This window comes from Xiphophorus couchianus, chromosome 19 (genome assembly GCF_001444195.1).
Source record: "Xiphophorus couchianus chromosome 19, X_couchianus-1.0, whole genome shotgun sequence".
In the NCBI taxonomy this organism is placed as follows: domain Eukaryota; kingdom Metazoa; phylum Chordata; class Actinopteri; order Cyprinodontiformes; family Poeciliidae; genus Xiphophorus; species Xiphophorus couchianus.
Genome location: NC_040246.1, coordinates 22,915,556 through 22,933,933, shown reverse-complemented (window position 1 = coordinate 22,933,933; position 18,378 = coordinate 22,915,556). Strand labels below are relative to the sequence as shown.

General features: G+C 41.1%; 1 protein-coding gene and 1 long non-coding RNA gene across 2 annotated transcripts in view; one reads left to right on the top strand and one right to left on the bottom strand.

The window, feature by feature from the left end:
* LOC114134325 (uncharacterized) overlaps window positions 1–7,945 on the top strand; it is a 42,415-nt gene extending 34,470 nt beyond the window's left edge. Inside the window, exon 4 of the long non-coding RNA XR_003593370.1 lies at window positions 5,701–7,945. This is a non-coding gene — a long non-coding RNA (uncharacterized LOC114134325). The remainder of the gene's footprint in view (window positions 1–5,700) is intronic.
* A 113-nt stretch (window positions 7,946–8,058) lies between these two features.
* Window positions 8,059–11,497, bottom strand: LOC114134320 (B2 bradykinin receptor). The gene is made up of 2 exons (XM_028000844.1): window positions 11,342–11,497; window positions 8,059–9,770 (listed from the first exon to the last, which is right to left on the bottom strand). Exons 1-2 carry the CDS (start codon window positions 11,359–11,361, stop codon window positions 8,732–8,734), a joined length of 1,059 nt encoding a protein of 352 aa, XP_027856645.1. The 5' UTR covers window positions 11,362–11,497; the 3' UTR covers window positions 8,059–8,731.
* Between the last annotated feature and the right edge of the window lie 6,881 nt (window positions 11,498–18,378).

The window sequence follows — 18,378 nt, the reverse complement described above, 5'->3', positions numbered from 1 at the left end:
TGCGAGGAGCTTTGTATACAGCTGAGTTCTTCCACACCCTTAGCCAAGGACTTTAATTCATCACCTTGTTTAGGAAACAGTCAGTTTCTGCTGACCTCATATAGGAAGTTAGTTTAAGTTGCAGAGTACAAAATGTGCTGGAGATGTTCAGAAACAAAAGTGTTTTCTCCTGCATCAGTTAAAGTTTTAAACCATCAAATACGTTTTAGTGACCAAAGATAATCTGAACACAAACTAGAATCAGTTTTCCAAACGGCTGTTCCACCTCAGCTTTGGGTTTGGTGAGATTCTTCTTCTGTGTTTTCTGTTCATAAAGTCCTGTTGAGTTTATTAGAACAGCATATTTCAGTAACAAGGCACTTCAAAATGCTTTACATGTAAAAACATAACAGAAACCAATTATGAAACAAGCTGCAAATATTTCATTTTGTCAAATGTCATAATCAAAATAACCAAATAAATCAATCAACATTCCTCTTATTAATAATCTAAAACATCTATAGCCAGCTGGGTTGAAGCTGAATGCTGCTTCTCTGGATGCAGAACAGAACCAGAACCAGGTGACCTGAGAGATCTGAAGGTTGATCCAGCAGCAGCAGATCTTTAATCCGTTCAGTGATTTCTAAAGTACCATAAGCAGTTTAAAGTCTCTTCTCTCAGTGAAGGACTGTAGAACCGGGTGGTGTAGGTCTGGGTGGTGTAGAACCGGATGGTGTCTCTATCCTCCTGGTTCCAGTCAGAACTCCAGCAGCAGCGTTCTGGACCGCTGGGTTGTCAATCAGACCTGTGAAGATGCTGCTGCAGGAATCAAAGCCACTAAAGAGAAACTAAAGTCTGGATGAGTTTCTCTGATCCGAGACTTTAGTCTCTGGTTCTGGAAATGTTCTGCAGCTGCTAGAAGGCCCACTGTGGAACCCAGGGGTCAGGTCAGAGGTCAGCCTGATCTCTAGTTTCCAGCTGAGATGAACTCAGATCTGAACCTCCAGAAACACATAAAGACAGTTACAAAGTCGTTTCAGTAACAGGCGTTACTGGTTTTGTAGCAGCAGAGCGAACACTGCGAAGTTTTCCTGGTGGAAACTTGACAGGAGAAAATTACGTCTCACGTTTCCCCCCGGCCTGTTGAAGAGAACCGGTTAAAATTACTGGGTTCCTGCTTGGAGTAAGCAGCCAGTTTTCCTGTGAGTCATCCACCAAGTTTTTATTTAATATCCTGTCAACATCTGAATAATTTACTGTTACTTCATTTCATCTGAACCTAATTCCATGGAATTTGATTTAAATTTTTCTACAGATGATAAACTCCAAAAGAGTTAGCCAGAAACCATTACAGTGTGTAGTCATGTTCAGAACCAGGTGACCTGACCTTTGACCTCAGCCTGTCTGTAACCTTGAGAGACACTGAAGTTCATATAGAATATAGAATTACTTAATTCATCCCAGCAGGGAAATTATTTATTCATTGTCCACATGGAAAACCTGTTTGTCAAAACTTCAACTTCCTGGTTGATGTTGCTTCTTTTTCCACATAATGTTGTTTCCTTGTGATGCTGCAGCAGTGCACCAGTCCCTCCTGCAGTAACAAACCCACAGCATGATGATGCCACTCCCGTACTGAAGAGCTGTTGTTTTCCGGCTTCTTTAAAACGTAGTGGCCATTCTGACTGAAGGCTGTTTTAGGTTCATCAGAGTGCAGGATTCCTGCGTTAGCGAATGTTTAGCCTGTTTCAGTGCAGGAGTGACTCACTGTGGAAACATCAGATCCACCCAACAACAACAAGAAGAAGAAGAAAAAGAAGACGATGACGACAGGGTCGTCTTTGTTCGGGAGGAATCCGGGTGTGTTGCCTTTGATTAGAGGTTTCTTACAGTTTCACATCTGTTCAGTCAGGATCCTTTGAGTTTTCTTCACTCCTGTGGAAATGTGGAAATGCTCCTACTTTCACTTCTGAACCGTCCTGAGTTCTGCTGCTGTTTTTATCCAATCTGATGTTTAAATAATCACTGATCACAATCTGGTTTTTATGACTACTTTTCCATCTAATGTCTGATGGTTCCCCACTTCCCAGTTTTTAATAATCCACTGGACATTTATCAACCCAATTTTAATACTTTCTGCATGATGCCTGATGTCATTTCCAGGACCACAGGATGTGATTTTCCATCTGGCTGCTGAAGAAATGAGAAGCTCCTCGTTGCATCAGCTGAGGTTACGGAGCTTTCTGCCAGCTGGTGGTCAGTCCTCAGCCTAAACACAGGCAGCGTTTTTGGCCTGGCAGTGCAGGAGGGTGGTTTCAAGTGTAAATGTGAAATGTTTGTTTTTAATTCAAATGAAAGGACAAAGAAGAATCATCTGAAATATGTTTTATCCTTTTGTGGTCAGACTGGACCAGACTGGAGTGTTTATTAAACAATAATCTCATCAACACTTTTCACCTTCTGATTACCCCAAATAAAAGGCTCAGGCTTTTACGTTCTTTAGATTTATAATATATAGCTTCTGTTATGAGTGAATAATCTTATAATACATTAATAACACCAGCTTAAACAGGAAGATTTTCATGTTTTGATTTTGCTGGAGTTACAGTTCTCATGTTTTCCTCACCGCTTGCAGCTGCCGGTTTCAACACACGAGGTCAGCCAAGTTACCAAAGCAGAGCTGCAGGAAAACACGTCGGATTCTCCCAAAGCAGCAGCAAATGAAGAGATAGAGCTCCCAAACTCATCACTTTTCATTTTTCTGTCATGCAAATTGACACAAGTAAAAATATCTCTGACATTTTCAGAGACATTATTTCTCTTATCAGGTTTCAGATTAAAACATGAATCTTTGCTTCTGCTCTGCGTGTGTATCGTGATGAAACCGTCTGCGTCTGTCATCACCTTCAGACGTGTTCTGTCTTGACTTTACTAAATCTGTGTTTTCAGAAAGAACGCCACAGAACCACTTTCCTGTTTTTAGTTGATCCAAATTATCATAGCAGAGATAATAAACCAAAAGGCTTCTGGGGGAAAGGAAAACGCTGCTCCCATCCGTCACCTGCAGGCAGAACCAGGCCTTTTCCTGACACCTTCCTGTTTTTATTATCAATGTAGAAAAACCTTCTGCACGGCTGCTCTGATACATATTATAAAATCTTTGTAGCATTTTATTAGTTATATACAATAAATAGAGGTGAGTAGTTCTGTGTTTAGTTTGGCGTTTAAAGGGTTAAACTGCTCTGAGCTGCTTCTACACAAACACTGGAACCATTTCCTCCAACTTCTGCTGATTCCCACAATCACACAGGAAAAAGAAGTCGTTTGTTAGAGCCGTGCTGAGCGGCTGCCATTATTCAACATCTGATTCATGTGTGGTTGAAACTCCAGCCAGCCAGAACAACAAGCAAGCCGGGCATTCGCCCCTTCACATCTCACTCCTGTCTGAAGGAGGAAGCAGAAAGTTAAACTTGTTCTCAGAGTCACAACGATCTCAGGTGTTGAATTCATTAATGTTCAGAAACAGAATTAAAAAGTAAAACTGAAGCTGGGAAAGATCTAAACTTTCAGGACAGAGTTTGTTCAGCGTCAGCAGCTGCAGGAATGAATTCAGCTCAGATTATTGATCCACACGCAGGAATTGATCAGAAGTCTGAAGGACGTTGATAAAAGTCATGTTCCAAAGAACGTTCAGCGTGTTTCATCAGGATTTGATCTCAGACTGAAAACTGTGAGAAGCTGAAGGAAAATGATTTCATGACTAAAAATCTGAAAAGTGTGGTGTGTGTTTTCTTTCGCGCTCAATCAGATCTCATAACGGCCGTCTGTGTACACTGTACACGCATTGTAAAGTCTTTCCACAGAATCTCAGTTGGATTTAGAACTAGACTTTAACTAGGCCGTTCTTACCTATGAATCATCTTTGGTCTAAACCAGGGGTGGGCAGTCCTGGTCCTGAAGGGCCGGCGTCCTGCAGCTCCAAGTTGTCTCCCTGGTCCAACACATTTGAATCAAACAGCTGAATCACCTCTCAGTGCAGTCAGGACTCCAGAGTCCTGCTGACGACCTCGTTATGTGACTCAGGTGTGTTGAAGTAGAGACACAGGAGACCTGGAGTTGCCCACTGGTCTAAACCATCCCATAATATCTCTGGCTGTATTTTCATGCTGGTCGTCCTGCTGGAAGCTGAAGCTCCTGCAGTCTGAGGTCGTCTGCAGGATTGATTTAATTCCTCAGTTCATCATCATCATGTTACAATCTGAGCTGATACGATGTAACCCCACCGGGCCGCCGCGCTGGGTCACTGGGCCACCAGGCCGCCAGGTCACCGGGCCGGGTCGCCGGGTCACCGGGCCGCACCGCCTGCCGTCTTCCTCTGGTTTCACATTCACAGTGAAGCATCTAAAGCAGCTGAAGGTTAAATGTCTCTGTTGCTTTAATGCGTCACAGTTTGAATTATACGAGTGAAGAGATAAAAGCTGAGGGGATAATAATGGTTTATCTATCACAACACATAAAACAGCTGCTGCTAACCAGGGTAACCATAGCAACAGATAAAAAAGACAAACTGTGAGCCACATAGAAACTACATCCAGAAACAATGTTACTATAATGTTAACCAAAAACTATGACTAAATATTATTTCAATTCTTCAATGAACATAAAATGTTATATAATAAACAGAAAGAAAAAGCATCTTCCAATTTTAATCGGTTTTATAGAAAGTTGATCTAAAGCTGGACAGCAGCAGAGAACTAAACCTAAACACTCAGGATTTATGTTTTCACAACAAAAACCATCATGGATGCAAAGATATTAAAGTCTATAGTTACTTTACCCAGAATGCTTTGTGAGGTTTGTGTTCAGGCTGAACAGCAGGTGGCAGCAGCATGTAACATGCACTCTTCTTATTTTTCAGACACAAAAATCAGTCTGAAGATCATGAAGTGTTTTTTATTATCTTTAAATATTGAGTCTGTTCCTGAAGTCTGAAGGTTAAACTGGATGAGTTTCTATTTGTTCTTTCTGTCGCTGAAAACCTGAACTTGTTCTTTATTCATTTCAGCAGCTCCTGAACTTTTCCTTTTTCCTGTTTTAGTTATTTTCTGTTTTCTCTTGAGGTCTGCTGCCTTGCAGCAAAAAGGTTGTGGGTTTGAATCCCAGTTTGGGGTCTTTCAGCATGCAGTTAGCATGTTCTCCCTGCACATGTGGTTCTCTCAGGGCGCTTCTCCAGAAATATTCATGTTAGGGTAACAGCTCTCCCTAAATCTCATTAGGAGTGTGTGTGTGTGTGTGTGTGTGGGTGTGTGTGTGTGTGTGTGTGTGTAATATCCACTTTTCCTGCCCATTCAGGACGGTAACTCAGATTTAATCCAACAGTTTGCCTTTGCTCCATATGCATCCAAATCGCTTTTCTTCTAATGTCTCTAAAAGAGCCATGAAAACTTTAAAGTCTATAAAAATTGTTTTGTAAATAAAAGCTTTATAATTATTTAGTTTTTCTGAGTTCTTAAAAACAGAGAACTTACTGAAATCAGGCAGAGATAAATGTTATTTTGGCTTCCAGAGAGAGAAACCCAGACGATGTGCTCGTTTAATGCCTCGCCACATAAACCTGAATTGCACAACGATTTGCTCAGGATTCTACTTTCATTGTAGCATCTTCACTTCTGTGCTTCTGCAGGTCAGAAGCTGATTCTGTGTTCCTGTGTTTTGCTTCAGGTCCTCTAGAGTGCAGAAAGGTCATCAGATGTGGTTCCACGTCGTCCGTTTCCAGCTCGCTGGGTTTCATCCAGACCAGAGGTGATGACTTCAGTTTTCTTTCTGCTGTTGTCTGATCGCTACAATCTCTTCTGCTGAGAAAGCCAGTAACTCCAGTGATGGATAATAATGACCTGATAAGGAACATTTGTATTTTATTTATTTATTTATTTCATCTCTGATAAATATTCACTGATGGTAAAAACTGTCAGTGGGACGCAATTAACATTTTAAACCAGTTGGTTACATAGTCTGTAATTAACTAATCTCATTTTAACCAAAAACCATGTATTGATCAAATAAGCACCATTTTCAGTTAAAAAACTAAATTTTTGCTGCTAAATTACTGAATAAATAGACAGATGAGCTCAACAACAAAGATATGAATCATTTTTAATCTTCAGGTTCTTCAACCAGCAGATTAAAGAGTAAAGTTTATCTTTCCAGAGATTCAGAAATGTGGACTGTAGTCACTGACATTAGCGTTAGCTGCTACATGTTAGCCTTGAGATGCTATTTTAGGCTTGAATAGCTTTGCCGATAGGCTAACTGTTGTTAGCACAACTGGAACACACAGCAGTGTTTCTGAGCGTCTGATTGGATCAGATCTTCTGAAACATCTGATCAGCTCAGCTGCTGATGTGCAGATTTCCTCCACAAGCTGAAACTTTTTTCAAGCAATTTGAACAAGTGGAGTCAAATTCAGGTTCTTGTGTGCAGGTGTTGATGACATCACAGGAGGCAGAGGAATACCAGGAGACATTGGAAAATATCCATGTGGATAATTTTTGAGAGATTCTGAAGGATTTTAGTTTTTTATCTTCATCTTTCCATGTCTGAGTCAGAGTTTGTCTAGAATGACTCTCACACCGTTATGGATGCTACTGGGATTACTAATCTGATGCAAGCAGCGATGAAGAGCATGATGACCGTCAGAGGTTTAGCTAAAACTAATTAGTATATTGGTGATGCAGCAGGAACACAACAGAATAAAATACAATAGTTCTCTGGCCCTTCCTGTAAAGATCATCAGTGTTATTATCTTCATGACATGTTGACTGAAATTGATCAGTGAAGAAGTTTGATGATGACATCATCCAAATTCACCTTTCACCTTTCCACCTTTCTGAAATCTTTCCCACACATCATGTTTCACTGCTTTAGAAGCAGGACTTTAATTATTGTGAATGATGTCAGAATGTCACATCTGGATTTATTTGTTTTTACTGTTGAGGAGAAAATGAGTTAAACATCTGAATGCATCAGATACTGATGTCTGTATGAGGATTGGCTCAGTTTGTTGTGATTGTTCTCCTACTGCTGGATGGGAGCAAACTCCAACCAGGTCTGTGTGAAATATGCATCAACAGGGTTTAGTGAAACACAGACACATCCATTCTGCATTAAGACCCATCGCAGTGGTAGAGGATTCTGGGAAACAGTCTGGGTTGACTGTATGTAACCTCATATTCTGAAAACGAACATAAAGAAGCTCATTTCTTCCTTTCCTGATGAGTTTGCTTCCTTTTTGTGTCGTTTGGCCCTTCAGGTGCAACATTCTGAGGACTTTTCGAGAATTAATCAAATATTTACGTGTTTCAGCTAAATCTGCATTTGGGTTTCAGCCGTTGGATACGTTTTATTTATCCTGGAGTTTCCAGCTGTTTAATTTACTCTGCCATCACGATACTCAGTCATGCCATGTTTATATAATCTGGACAACATTTTTTCTACGTATTCTTACTGAATCAACTCCAGATGTGTCATAGTGTCTCAGAGCTCAGCTTGTGAAATGTTGGAAGATTTTCTGGAGTGAAGCTGCTTTTTGTCTCCCCTGCAGACATTTGAGTCACCCGGTGATGAATCAGGATCAAATAATGTTTGAATCAACACTTGAAATCACAAGAATTAATGGGTCTAAAACACGCACTAACTTTTTTAGTCTGTGTTTTCCCCCAGAGCGGACATGTTTTACTTTGCCATTCAGCCTCATTCCTGTTTCATCAAATTGTTCACAGCTCTGACAAAACCCGACTCCAGCGAGGCTCTGTTAACTTTAACGTGTTCTAACTGGTGTGCACGTCATACCTGGTTTTCTGTTGGATCGGAAGCCAAAATGGATCTGCTGTGTTTTGGGCTTTTTGCAGTTCTGACCAGGAAAGCATCCAAGTTAAAACAAACACATAGAATGTGTGAACATGTAGACAGAAACCATTTAATACCATCCTGATGCAGCAGCGTTAGGAGTAAATATGGCTGCAGATTTAGAGCAGGTAAAACGGAGTTAGTAGAAAACAAACGTTATTTTTCCATTTGAGGTTCTTTCCTTGCATCACTTTTTATTTTCACAACTATTTTCTTCCCTAGTGCATGTGGTCAGGCCGGTCTTCCTGTTTGCCAGTCTCCTTTATTCGGGCCCTCGCCCACAGCCCACAGTGAGTTGACGCTGCGCCGTCAGACGCTGTGTGGATAGAAATGTAAAACGAGACGGTCGATGTGCACCGACCACAAACTTGTGTGTCAAAGTTGGAAAATCTGCTGTAATTGCAGAGGGTGAGTCAGAGGCAGCAGAAAAACACTCGGCCAGTTCCCGTACTTACATCAGCCATTTAAAGCCTCTATGGATTTTCTGTTTGCTTTTGGTTGTAATGCATATTTCATTTAAGGCTTTGTCAATGAGAAAAGCAACTTTATAAGTTTTCACTTACTAATCTCTAAAACTGAGAATGGAAAGTTTTTTTACAGACATTATTTCACAGAAACAGTTCACTTCATCTAAGTTACTTCCATATTTTTAGCACATGAACACATTTTCAATTAAAAATTACTCAACAGTAAAAGCTTATACTTTATAGTTTATAATAGTAAAACAAAAGATTTTGCTTTGAAATGCAACAATTTCCTGCAAGTAACATTGAAACCATATACAGTTTATTATCATATGAACACATATTTACATCTCTGCTGAGCGGTTCGTCGTTTGCTGGATGTTTCAAACTAACGTCTTGAGTGTGGAGGATAAATTAGAGCGAGTGGACTCAGACGTCATCGTTCTCTTGATGGTCCACTGGTTCACAAGTTCCCGAACTTTCTTCCTGAAGTTCTTCCCGACGATGACGTACAGCACTGGGTTCAGGACGCTGTTGAAGAAGCCCAAGTAGGTGAAGATCTGGTTGCAGATGTCCAGCGCGGACGACAGCTGGCACCCTCCCAGGACTTTGACCCGCTCCAGGATGTTCAGGATGGTGACGAGGTGGAACGGCACCCAGCAGAGGAGGAAGGCCAGCAGCACCACCAGAACCAAGATGGTGGCCTTCTGCTCTGTCTTCTCAGCGTTGAACCTTTCTATCGACTGCTTCTTCAGCGCCCGGATGATCCTCAAAGTGCAGAACAAGATGATGGAAATCGGAATGACGAAGCTGAGAACCAGCAGCATCCAGTCGTAGAGAATCTCTACGGTCAGGTTCGGGTATTCCAGGTAGCAGGCGTAAACTCCATACTCAGGAAAATGTCTCACCTCCCTGAAGATGAACGTGGGAATGCTGAGCAACAAGCCGAAGCCCCATGTTAGCAGGCAGCCTAGCTTAGCATACTTTGGCCTGCGCATTCTTCCATGCGACAAAGCGTGCACCAGCGCCACATACCGGTCTATGCCAACCAGAACCAGGAAATAGATGCTGCAGTAGACGTTTATCTTGATGCCCACATTGACGACTTTGCACATGAATTGTCCGAAAGGCCAGTCGAACTGATTGTAAATGTTGACGGCCCAGAAGGGCAGACAGGACACCAGAACCAGGTCAGCGGCAGCCAGGTTGCTCAGGTAGATCTCGGCCACGGTGCAGGGCTTCTTGTGGAGGATGAAGACCATCAGGACGAAGAGGTTGAAGAAGATTCCCACAATGCTGATGGTCAGGATGTAGACCGGCGCTCCGCTGGCCAGCCAGTCCCAGGCCTCCGAGTCGGGACAGCCCGTAACGTTGGCGCTGTCATGGTCGCCGTACAGCGCCGTGGCGTTGAGGTCAGGAAAGCTGCAAAGAAACATAATATACAACACAAACTGTGTTTAATATTGGAAAGAGATATTATAAAGTTCACTGGTTTCAAAGGACATTCCTGCATTTTGTCACATTTTAAACATTTAATCTACATTTTATGTGACAATACAAGTAGTGCATAAAAGTGAACTGGAAGGAAAAGGAAGCATGGTTTTGAAAAAGTTTATAAATAATAATATTTAAATCTTTGTTTTCAGCCCCTTTACTGTGATTCCAAAATAAAAATCTGAAAATCTCTGTTCAGTCAGCAAACATCTGTGACTGGAAGAGCAGAGCATTAACCAGAGAAACGGCTGATCACAGTAGATCTGGAGGAGCTGCAGAGATCCACGGCTCGGGTGGGAGAATCTCTCTGCGGGACATCGATCAGTTGTTTAAATCTGGTCTCTGACATCAAACTGAACGTCTGCTTCAAGTTCTGGAGGAAACAGTGAACATGTGGAGGAAGCTGCTCTGGCCAGGTGAGATCATCCCCATGATGAAGCACGGTAGTGGTTGTATTATGGATGTGCAAAGCAACTCCAAAGACTTCCAGCTGTAACTGCAGGTGGTTCCAAAAAAGTGTTGGAGAGCCACACTTTTCAGATTTTAATCTGAGAAAATGAACTTGAACACCTTTTATTTTCCCTCTGTTTCATGAACAAGTTTTTTATTTTCAATTTTTAGTTTCATTTTAGTAACTTCAGAAATATTCTGGCTTTATTGTGAGAGCCTCACAAACTGTACATTTTTCACTACATGTTCCTGGGATCTGAATTCATAGAGCTGCTGCAGAAACAGAACCATTTTTAACGGATAAAACCCAAACAGAACCAGAGATCCTCTCCCTGCTGCTGCAGAACCGGTAATAATTAACGGGTCGCTGCTTCTAATGCATGTCGTATGTAATTATTTTACCTGATTCTGAGTCATGCAGCTGAGTTATTACCATGTTACAGTAATGAGCAGCAGAACAAAGGAAAAAACTAAAGTCTGTTTTCTGTCATCATGTTTGATCTGTGAATATTAAGCTTCATTAAATAAAAATTGTTTTTCATTGAAGTAAATTTTAGTTTTTTAGATTTTGTACATTAAACAGCTCAAAACATATAAACTTGGTTATTGGTGGATATAATACACATCATATATACATTATACTGGATTCATGTAACTATAAGGTTGTCATGAGGAAAAATTTATAAAAAATGGGAATATAAATAATTTTACACTTCACTGAATATATAAAACAAAAGTTTTGACATCATGATGCATTCTGTAAGTATCTTCAAAAATAATAAGATAAAAATTTATTAGTATTTAACTCAAAGTTCTAAAATTAGAACCAGAAACCAAAATATTAAAAAAGAACAACTTTATTTACAGTTTATTTAACTTTATTTCATCTTGTTCTATCTCAGAGTTATAATAACTGTAAGACATTTGAAGTTTTAAAAACAATCTTTCCACACATTTTAGCCCATTTTATCATCCCAGTTCTGCTGGTTCCTGACCGGAGCAGCGACTCCCAGATGAGATAAAGTGTGTAAAGCGTTCAGATGTTGTACCTGGTAGCTGGAAGAGTCATTTCTCCTGAGTCCAGATGCTGCGCTTCCCGGTAACACTCTGCCGTCCGTCGCTGACTCGCTCCTCTGAGGAATCTGCAATTAGTGTGATGTCAGCCAAAACGGCAAAGCAGTTTATAGTTCAGTCAGCGCGCTGCGGCCCTTCTGATTGGCTCTCAGCTCCCGCTGTCTGCCTGCACTCTGTCAACTCTGAGATGCTTTAGGCTGCGTTTATAGAAACACATGTAAAAAAAAAAAACAGCAGCTTCTTGTACTTCTAAGAGTTTACAGAGATTATTTGGTTTTTGCCTTGTTTTGTCCCTTTAGTCACTACGGACTGAAAGAACCACAGTTCTGGTTCTGTTGGACCTCAGAGCAGCCGCTGACCGTGACATATTACTGAAACGGCTGGAGAACCGGACCGGACTCTCTGCTCCAGTTCTGGACTGGTTCAGCTTTACCAGCAGAACCGGGACTTCCTCATGTCACATGTGGAGTACCTCAGGGTTCTGAACTCTGGCCCCTCCTGTTCAACATCTATATGCCATGACTACACAGATGATACACAGCTCTACATTATGATGTCACCAGGTGAGTCTGAACCATCCAATCACTGAACAGATGCTGAGAACGGATAAATGTGTGGAAGAGCCAAAACGTCTCCAGATGAACAGAAGCTGAAGGTTTTATCTTTGGAGCTAAAGAATAACGTTCTAGAGTTATAGATCTAGAGTCAACACACAACTTCAGTTCAAATCAAATTTGATTTGTATAGTACATTTCAGCAGCAGGCATTTAAAGTGCTTTACATCATTACAAACACAGAAACACAATGCAACATAGAATCAATAATCAAAACACGACATTAAGTCAAGTTCCATCAATACATTTGTAATTGATTACATTTCAAATGCAATCCTAAACAGGTGGGTTTTTAGTTGAGATTTAAAAGAAGTCAGTGTTTCAGCTGTTTTACAGTTTTCTGGAAGTTTGTTCCAAATTTGTGGTGCATAGATGCTGAAAGCTGCTTCTCCTCGTTTGGTTCTGGTTCTGGGGATGCAGAGCCGACCAGAACCGGAAGACCTGAGAGGTCTGGAGGGTTGATACAATAACAGCAGATCTTTAATGTATTGTGGTGCTAAGCCGTTCAGTGATTTATAAACTAACAACAGTATTTTAAAGTCTATTCTTTGAGCTACAGGGAGCCAGTGGAGGGACTTTAAAACTGGTGTTATGTGCTCTATCTTCCTGGTTCTAGTCAGAACGCGGAAGCTGGAAACTAAAGTTCAGGATGAGCGCTGACCTGAACCTTCAGAGCCACATAAAGGCAGTTACAAAGTCGGCCTTCCATCACCAGAAGAGCATTTCCTAACCTAGTTTCAGATCCATTTTGTTTCCAGTTGGTCCATTTTGTTTCCAGTTGGTTCCTCATGATGCCAGATGTTCCCTAATATTCTCCAACAAATCCATATGCCTGCCACACTTTTCTTAACTTTGTTTTTATGTTAAAAACTGAATTTTCTGTCTTTTTTTGCTCATAAAATCTCAATAAAACATATCTGAGTTTTGGGTACAAAGTTCAATGGGTAAGTGACGTTTCTGTCAGGGTGACAAACACTGACAGCATTTATTAGTCGGTTAGTAAACCGGCTGGTTGTGATTTTACTGGGACAGAAAGTCGCCAGCAGAGACACATTTCTCAAGTTTAAAAGAACTTTTACTTCAACAAGCAAAGCGTTGTGGTTTTCTGCAGGCTCTTCACAGACAGGAATGGGCGGCACGTATCTGAAAGCAAGCTGCCGATTTTTTAAGTGGGAGATGATTTCCAGATGGTAAATGGAGTAAAACACCAGAGTAAAAACACATAAGGTGATTAGAAAAGACCAAAACATTTAGCCTGAACGATTTGGTACAGAGGGGATGGAGTTTTGCTTAAGTGGATGGAAGATCATTTCCAGAGATACAACTGAGGCCTTCGAGGAGGAACATATGGCGCATGTTACTACTATTATAGATATATGAAAAAAGGAATACATTTCCACCAAAAACTCAAAATTTGTAAGATTAATTTCTAAAGTTTTCAAGAAAAAACAAGGAAATTTCTGATCTCCAAAAGGCAAATATTTTTACTTTTGAAACTCAGAAATTTCCAAGGTTTTTCTAGAAATTATTTTAGATTAATCTCAAATCTCTGCGTTTTTCTTGTTTTTTTGGTTGTAACATGTTGACTACGGCTCTGCCTCCTCAGCCCACAGAGAATCCCAGCTGTCTGGAGGTAACTACATCCTGATCTGATCTGTCTGAAAGGTTATCAGCTGTTCTTCCTGTTCATCATCTGGTTCTGATCTGGTCGCCACGCTGTCAGACCTGAATAACTTTAAAATCCATCTGTAGCCGGTGGCGGCCATCTTGACTGACGTGAGCAGAGCTCTGCTGGGAGACGCCTGCAGTCGCTTTGAGGAGGTGAACCGTTCACTCAGAGTCAGATTGGACTCGCATGGTTTTAGTAGCATGACCATGCAAAAATAAAGAAAATTCAGATTTAGGCAAAAAATGAGAATTGAGCATCAAGGCCTGCAGTGTGAAGAAAGCCAACGTTTCTAAACAACTTGCAACAGTTTCATGTTTCAGAGCCGAGCAACAGAACTAAGATCCACCTTTTCAAAGTATTAAACTTGACTCCACGTCGTGTGTCAAACAGATCAGATAATTGTTTTCTGAGGAACCTGGAGAAAACATTCTGCTTATTAGCAGCAGTGACCAGTTTCTGCACCGACTGGAGGTTTTTCCCATAACGATTCGGTTACTCTGAATGTTTCATCCTGAGATGCAGCACTAAGTGCAACCTGTAATGATTGGGAAAGTGCATTGAGTTCCACACAATCAGGCCGAAACCATTGGGAGGAAATATGAAACCATCTGATGTGCTTGCAAAACCTGCGTTATTATCTGATTATCTGCTCAAATGAATGTTTGCTGTCAGTAGATTCTGATAATTCCATCATTTGTTTTCAGCTCTGTTGTTCTGTGGTTTGGATTTTGTCTCAGATCAAAACTCCAGGCTCGGTCATTTAAAGAGGAGGTTTGTTGGTTGTGTTTGACGTCCAGCTGAGCCACGTCTCCTCTGATGAACCAGCCTGACGTCACTCAGCAGGGTTTGTGTTGGGTGTGTCTGTCGGCCATCTTTGGCTCTCATCTGCTGGAAACCGTGGAGCTTCTGGTCTGATTCTGACAGGAAACCTGATCCCTCGATGAAACACACCCACAGTTTTAGCATGATTCAGAAATGTTCCACAGGATCGAGATCAGAGCCGACCCAGAAGCTTAATGTCAGCCTGCTGCGTCCAGACCGGACCGGACCAGACCGGACCGGGTTTACTGTCCTGTTTGAGCTCCAGGTTGTCCGTTCATCTGTTTTCTGGAGGATCTGCTCCTTAATCACCATTTCATCCACCTTGTGCAGCAGAACATGATGCTGCCACCACTGTGCTTCACAGTTCGTACTGTGTTCTTAGAAGATGACATTCTGCTTGTCGTAGCTCTACGTTTGTCGTCTCATAGAAGTTTTCCTCAGCGCGTTTTTGGCTTGTTCATGTTGGCAGCTTCCAGTTTCAGTCCAAGTTGAAGGTATCAGTCAGGAGCAGGCACCATTTGAACATCAGGGTCTGAGACGTTTATGTTCAGCTGGAGGTTGTTTCAGGTGGGCGAGTCTCCTGAATTTCTCCCAAATACAGGAGAAACGTCTTATTAAAACTACAAAGTTACTCATTTTAATGAGTTTTAAATCTCATAAAACTATAATATATTCTACTATAAAAAAAAAAAAGAAGGTGGTAACAGTGTCAAGTCAAATCAAATTTTACTTGTGAAGCATCTTTCAGCAACAAGGCACAGTAAAAGGTTTAAACTGAAACTAGTGAGAAGATGGACAGTCAAAGTGTGTTTTTAAGGTTTAACCTGTCAGAGGAATATATTTAATATCTAATTTTAATAAGATCCAAAAGATGAAATTTGCTGTAACTTTCTTACCAACATTTAACCAAAGGAAGTCATGAGTTTATGATCAGCCTTGTTTTTAAAAATCATCGCTGATAGGTCATTTTCTCAACCTACATGAAAAGAACCACAGAAAACATTGATTAGTTTTCAACCAAGCAGACACAGCGAGTCGCTTCTGCTCATCGTTTGTTCTGAAAACCCTCAGCTGGAGCTTGTCTTTTATTTTCAAAGAAAGGAGAGGTAAAAAGGAAAAGCAAGTTTTGTCTCTGCAGTCGGGTCATCTAGTCCTTTCTGATGAGAGGGAGAGCAATTTCTCACCAGGGCGGGGAAACATTCTGTTGTTAGACATAATCATGCTGCAGAGATTCTGTAACGGTGGGTCAAACGTTTCAACACAGCATGTAAAACTACTAATGTAAGAGAGATAACAACACTTCATAATTATAACAATCGCCTTATTCATTATCCCTCCCACAAAAACAGATTTTCTAAATGATTTCATCAGCTGGAGTTTGGTGTTAGTGTTAGTGACGGTGGAAGAGGTCAGAGCGACTCTGAGTCACATCAGCAACAGAACTGATCTGACTCACTGTCAGTTTGTGGAAAAACGTTTTAGAAGATTTTTATTATCAGAAATTCATAAATATTCTGGTCCATGAAGTCATTTGCTAGTTGAAGCATGCAGTTGTGTGTGTGAACATGAGAGTGTGTTTGGGGGGACGGTTGCCATGACAAACTAAAATCCACAAAGTGATTCCAACTGTTAGTTATGTAACCAAACCTGCAGTTTTTCTAGCAGCAGACAGATTTACTGCTGAACCAGACAGGAGTCAGACGAACAGCAGGGAACACCGTCAGCACACAGCGTTTGGTGCTTTCAGCTTTTGGTGCTTTCAGCGTTTGGTGCTTTCAGCGTTTGGTGCTTTCAGCGTTTGGTGCTTTCAGCGTTTGGTGCTTTCAGCTTTTGGTGCTTTCAGCGTTTGGTGCTTTCAGCGTTTGGTGCTTTCAGCTTTTGGTGCTTTCAGCGTTTGGTGCTTTTAGCGTTTGGTGCTTTTAGCGTTTGGTGCTTTTAGCGTTTGGTGCTTTCAGCGTTTGGTGCTTTCAGCGTTTGGTGCTTTCAGCGTTTGGTGCTTTTAGCGTTTGGTGCTTTTAGCGTTTGGTGCTTTCAGCTTTTGGTGCTTTCAGCTTTTGGTGCTTTCAGCTTTTGGTGCTTTTAGCGTTTGGTGCTTTTAGCGTTTGGTGCTTTCAGCGTTTGGTGCTTTCAGCGTTTGGTGCTTTCAACGTTTGGTGCTTTCAGCGTTTGGTGCTTTCAGCGTTTGGTGCTTTTAGCGTTTGGTGCTTTCAGCGTTTGGTGCTTTCAACGTTTGGTGCTTTCAGCGTTTGGTGCTTTCAGCGTTTGGTGCTTTCAGCCTTTGGTGCTTTCACATGTTAAAAGTCTCCAATAACGTAAAAAAGTCCCCAGATGCCCTAGTTGCTTTCCTGAAAGGAAATTGCTGAGAGAAATCTGAAACGTCTGAATCTAAATTAGCTACATGTGCTCTGCCTCATGTCACGGAGAATCCTTCCACCCATGAAAGTAGTCCTCCGTCTTTTACAACAGGTTTCTTTTTAAACATATCTAAAAGTTTCTTTGACTTAAAGAGTAGAAGTTAGTAAACACAACTAGACTAACAAATGTTTTACAGTGCAGATAGAGGATGAGTTCGCTCAGACTGTTGATATAAATTTAGTAAAGAAACTTTGGAAAACCAGGAAAGAACAGAAGTTATCTCCAGAAATCCTTCTCAGTTTCCCTCTGAAATCACCTGGCCCGGTTCGGTTGGAGTGTTATGTCCCGGTTCTGACCCGGTTCTGATGGAGTTGAAGACCCGGTTCTGATCCGGTTTGGTTGGAGTGTAAGTCCCGGTTCTGACCCGGTTTGGTTGGAGTTGAAGACCCGGTTCTGGTCCATTTTGCCCGGAGCAGAGCTGCAGCTGTGTGTCAGTGTGACCCATAAGAACCTCTAACTGTTGGAAAACACAGAACCATGAATCTGTTATTTCCTGCAGTTATAATCACATCAGCCTGATGTCACTTTGGACCCGCCGGCGTCTTTCTGCACCAGTAACGTCCCAGTTTAATCAGATTGTGTTCTGGTAGCTCCACCAAAACTCTGATCTGAAGATTTCAGCAGAACTAAAAATTATCCAACCGAATGTAATAAAAATATTCAAGCTATAAATCAGTTTTAGGTTTAAAACCGCAGAGACTATAAATAACTAAATTTTTATGATTAATGACCAGGAGGCCGTTGGTGACTGGATGGCACTTTGTTATAAAAATAAGACTTTCTGTAGCTTTGAGTAATTTGACGGGTCGGCCTGGTCGCTGGGACACCGTGAAGATAATCACTGATTGGTGATGTGATCAGTGAGCAGCAGCTTCCGAGTGGAAACCAGCAGCTGATTGTTTCATCCGTCATCCTCACCGGTACTGCAGGGCGTCTCCATGGAGATAAACAGTCCAATTAGGCTGCAGGAAGAACCTCCTGGTGTTGGAGCAAATTCAGTTTCCTCCTTTTCTTAGTCGACCTTTCCTCGGTTTCCTAAAAGAAACGTTTTGTTTGATGAATGTCTTCACTCTGATGGAAACAGTTCTATTAATTTAAATATAATATAAGATTATATGACAAGGAATCATTAAAAACAAGAATTAGCTGCACAACTGAGACATTAGAAAAACACAACATGTTATTGTTTGTTAGTGTGACTGACTGTTACTGGGAGCCAATAATGAATCTTATCACATTTACAACCAAACAGATGTAGGAACAAAAATTATCTTAGCAGTCCTAACTGATTTCAGGTCAGGCAGTGAGCAAAAAGGTCAGATTTCATTTTGATCCGATGTCTGGACATAATAAATCCATAATAAAGACAATAAATCCATAATAAACATAATAAATCCATAATAAAGACAATAAATCCATAATAAACATAATAAATCCATAATAAAGACAATAAATCCATAATAAACATAATAAATCCATAATAAAGACAATA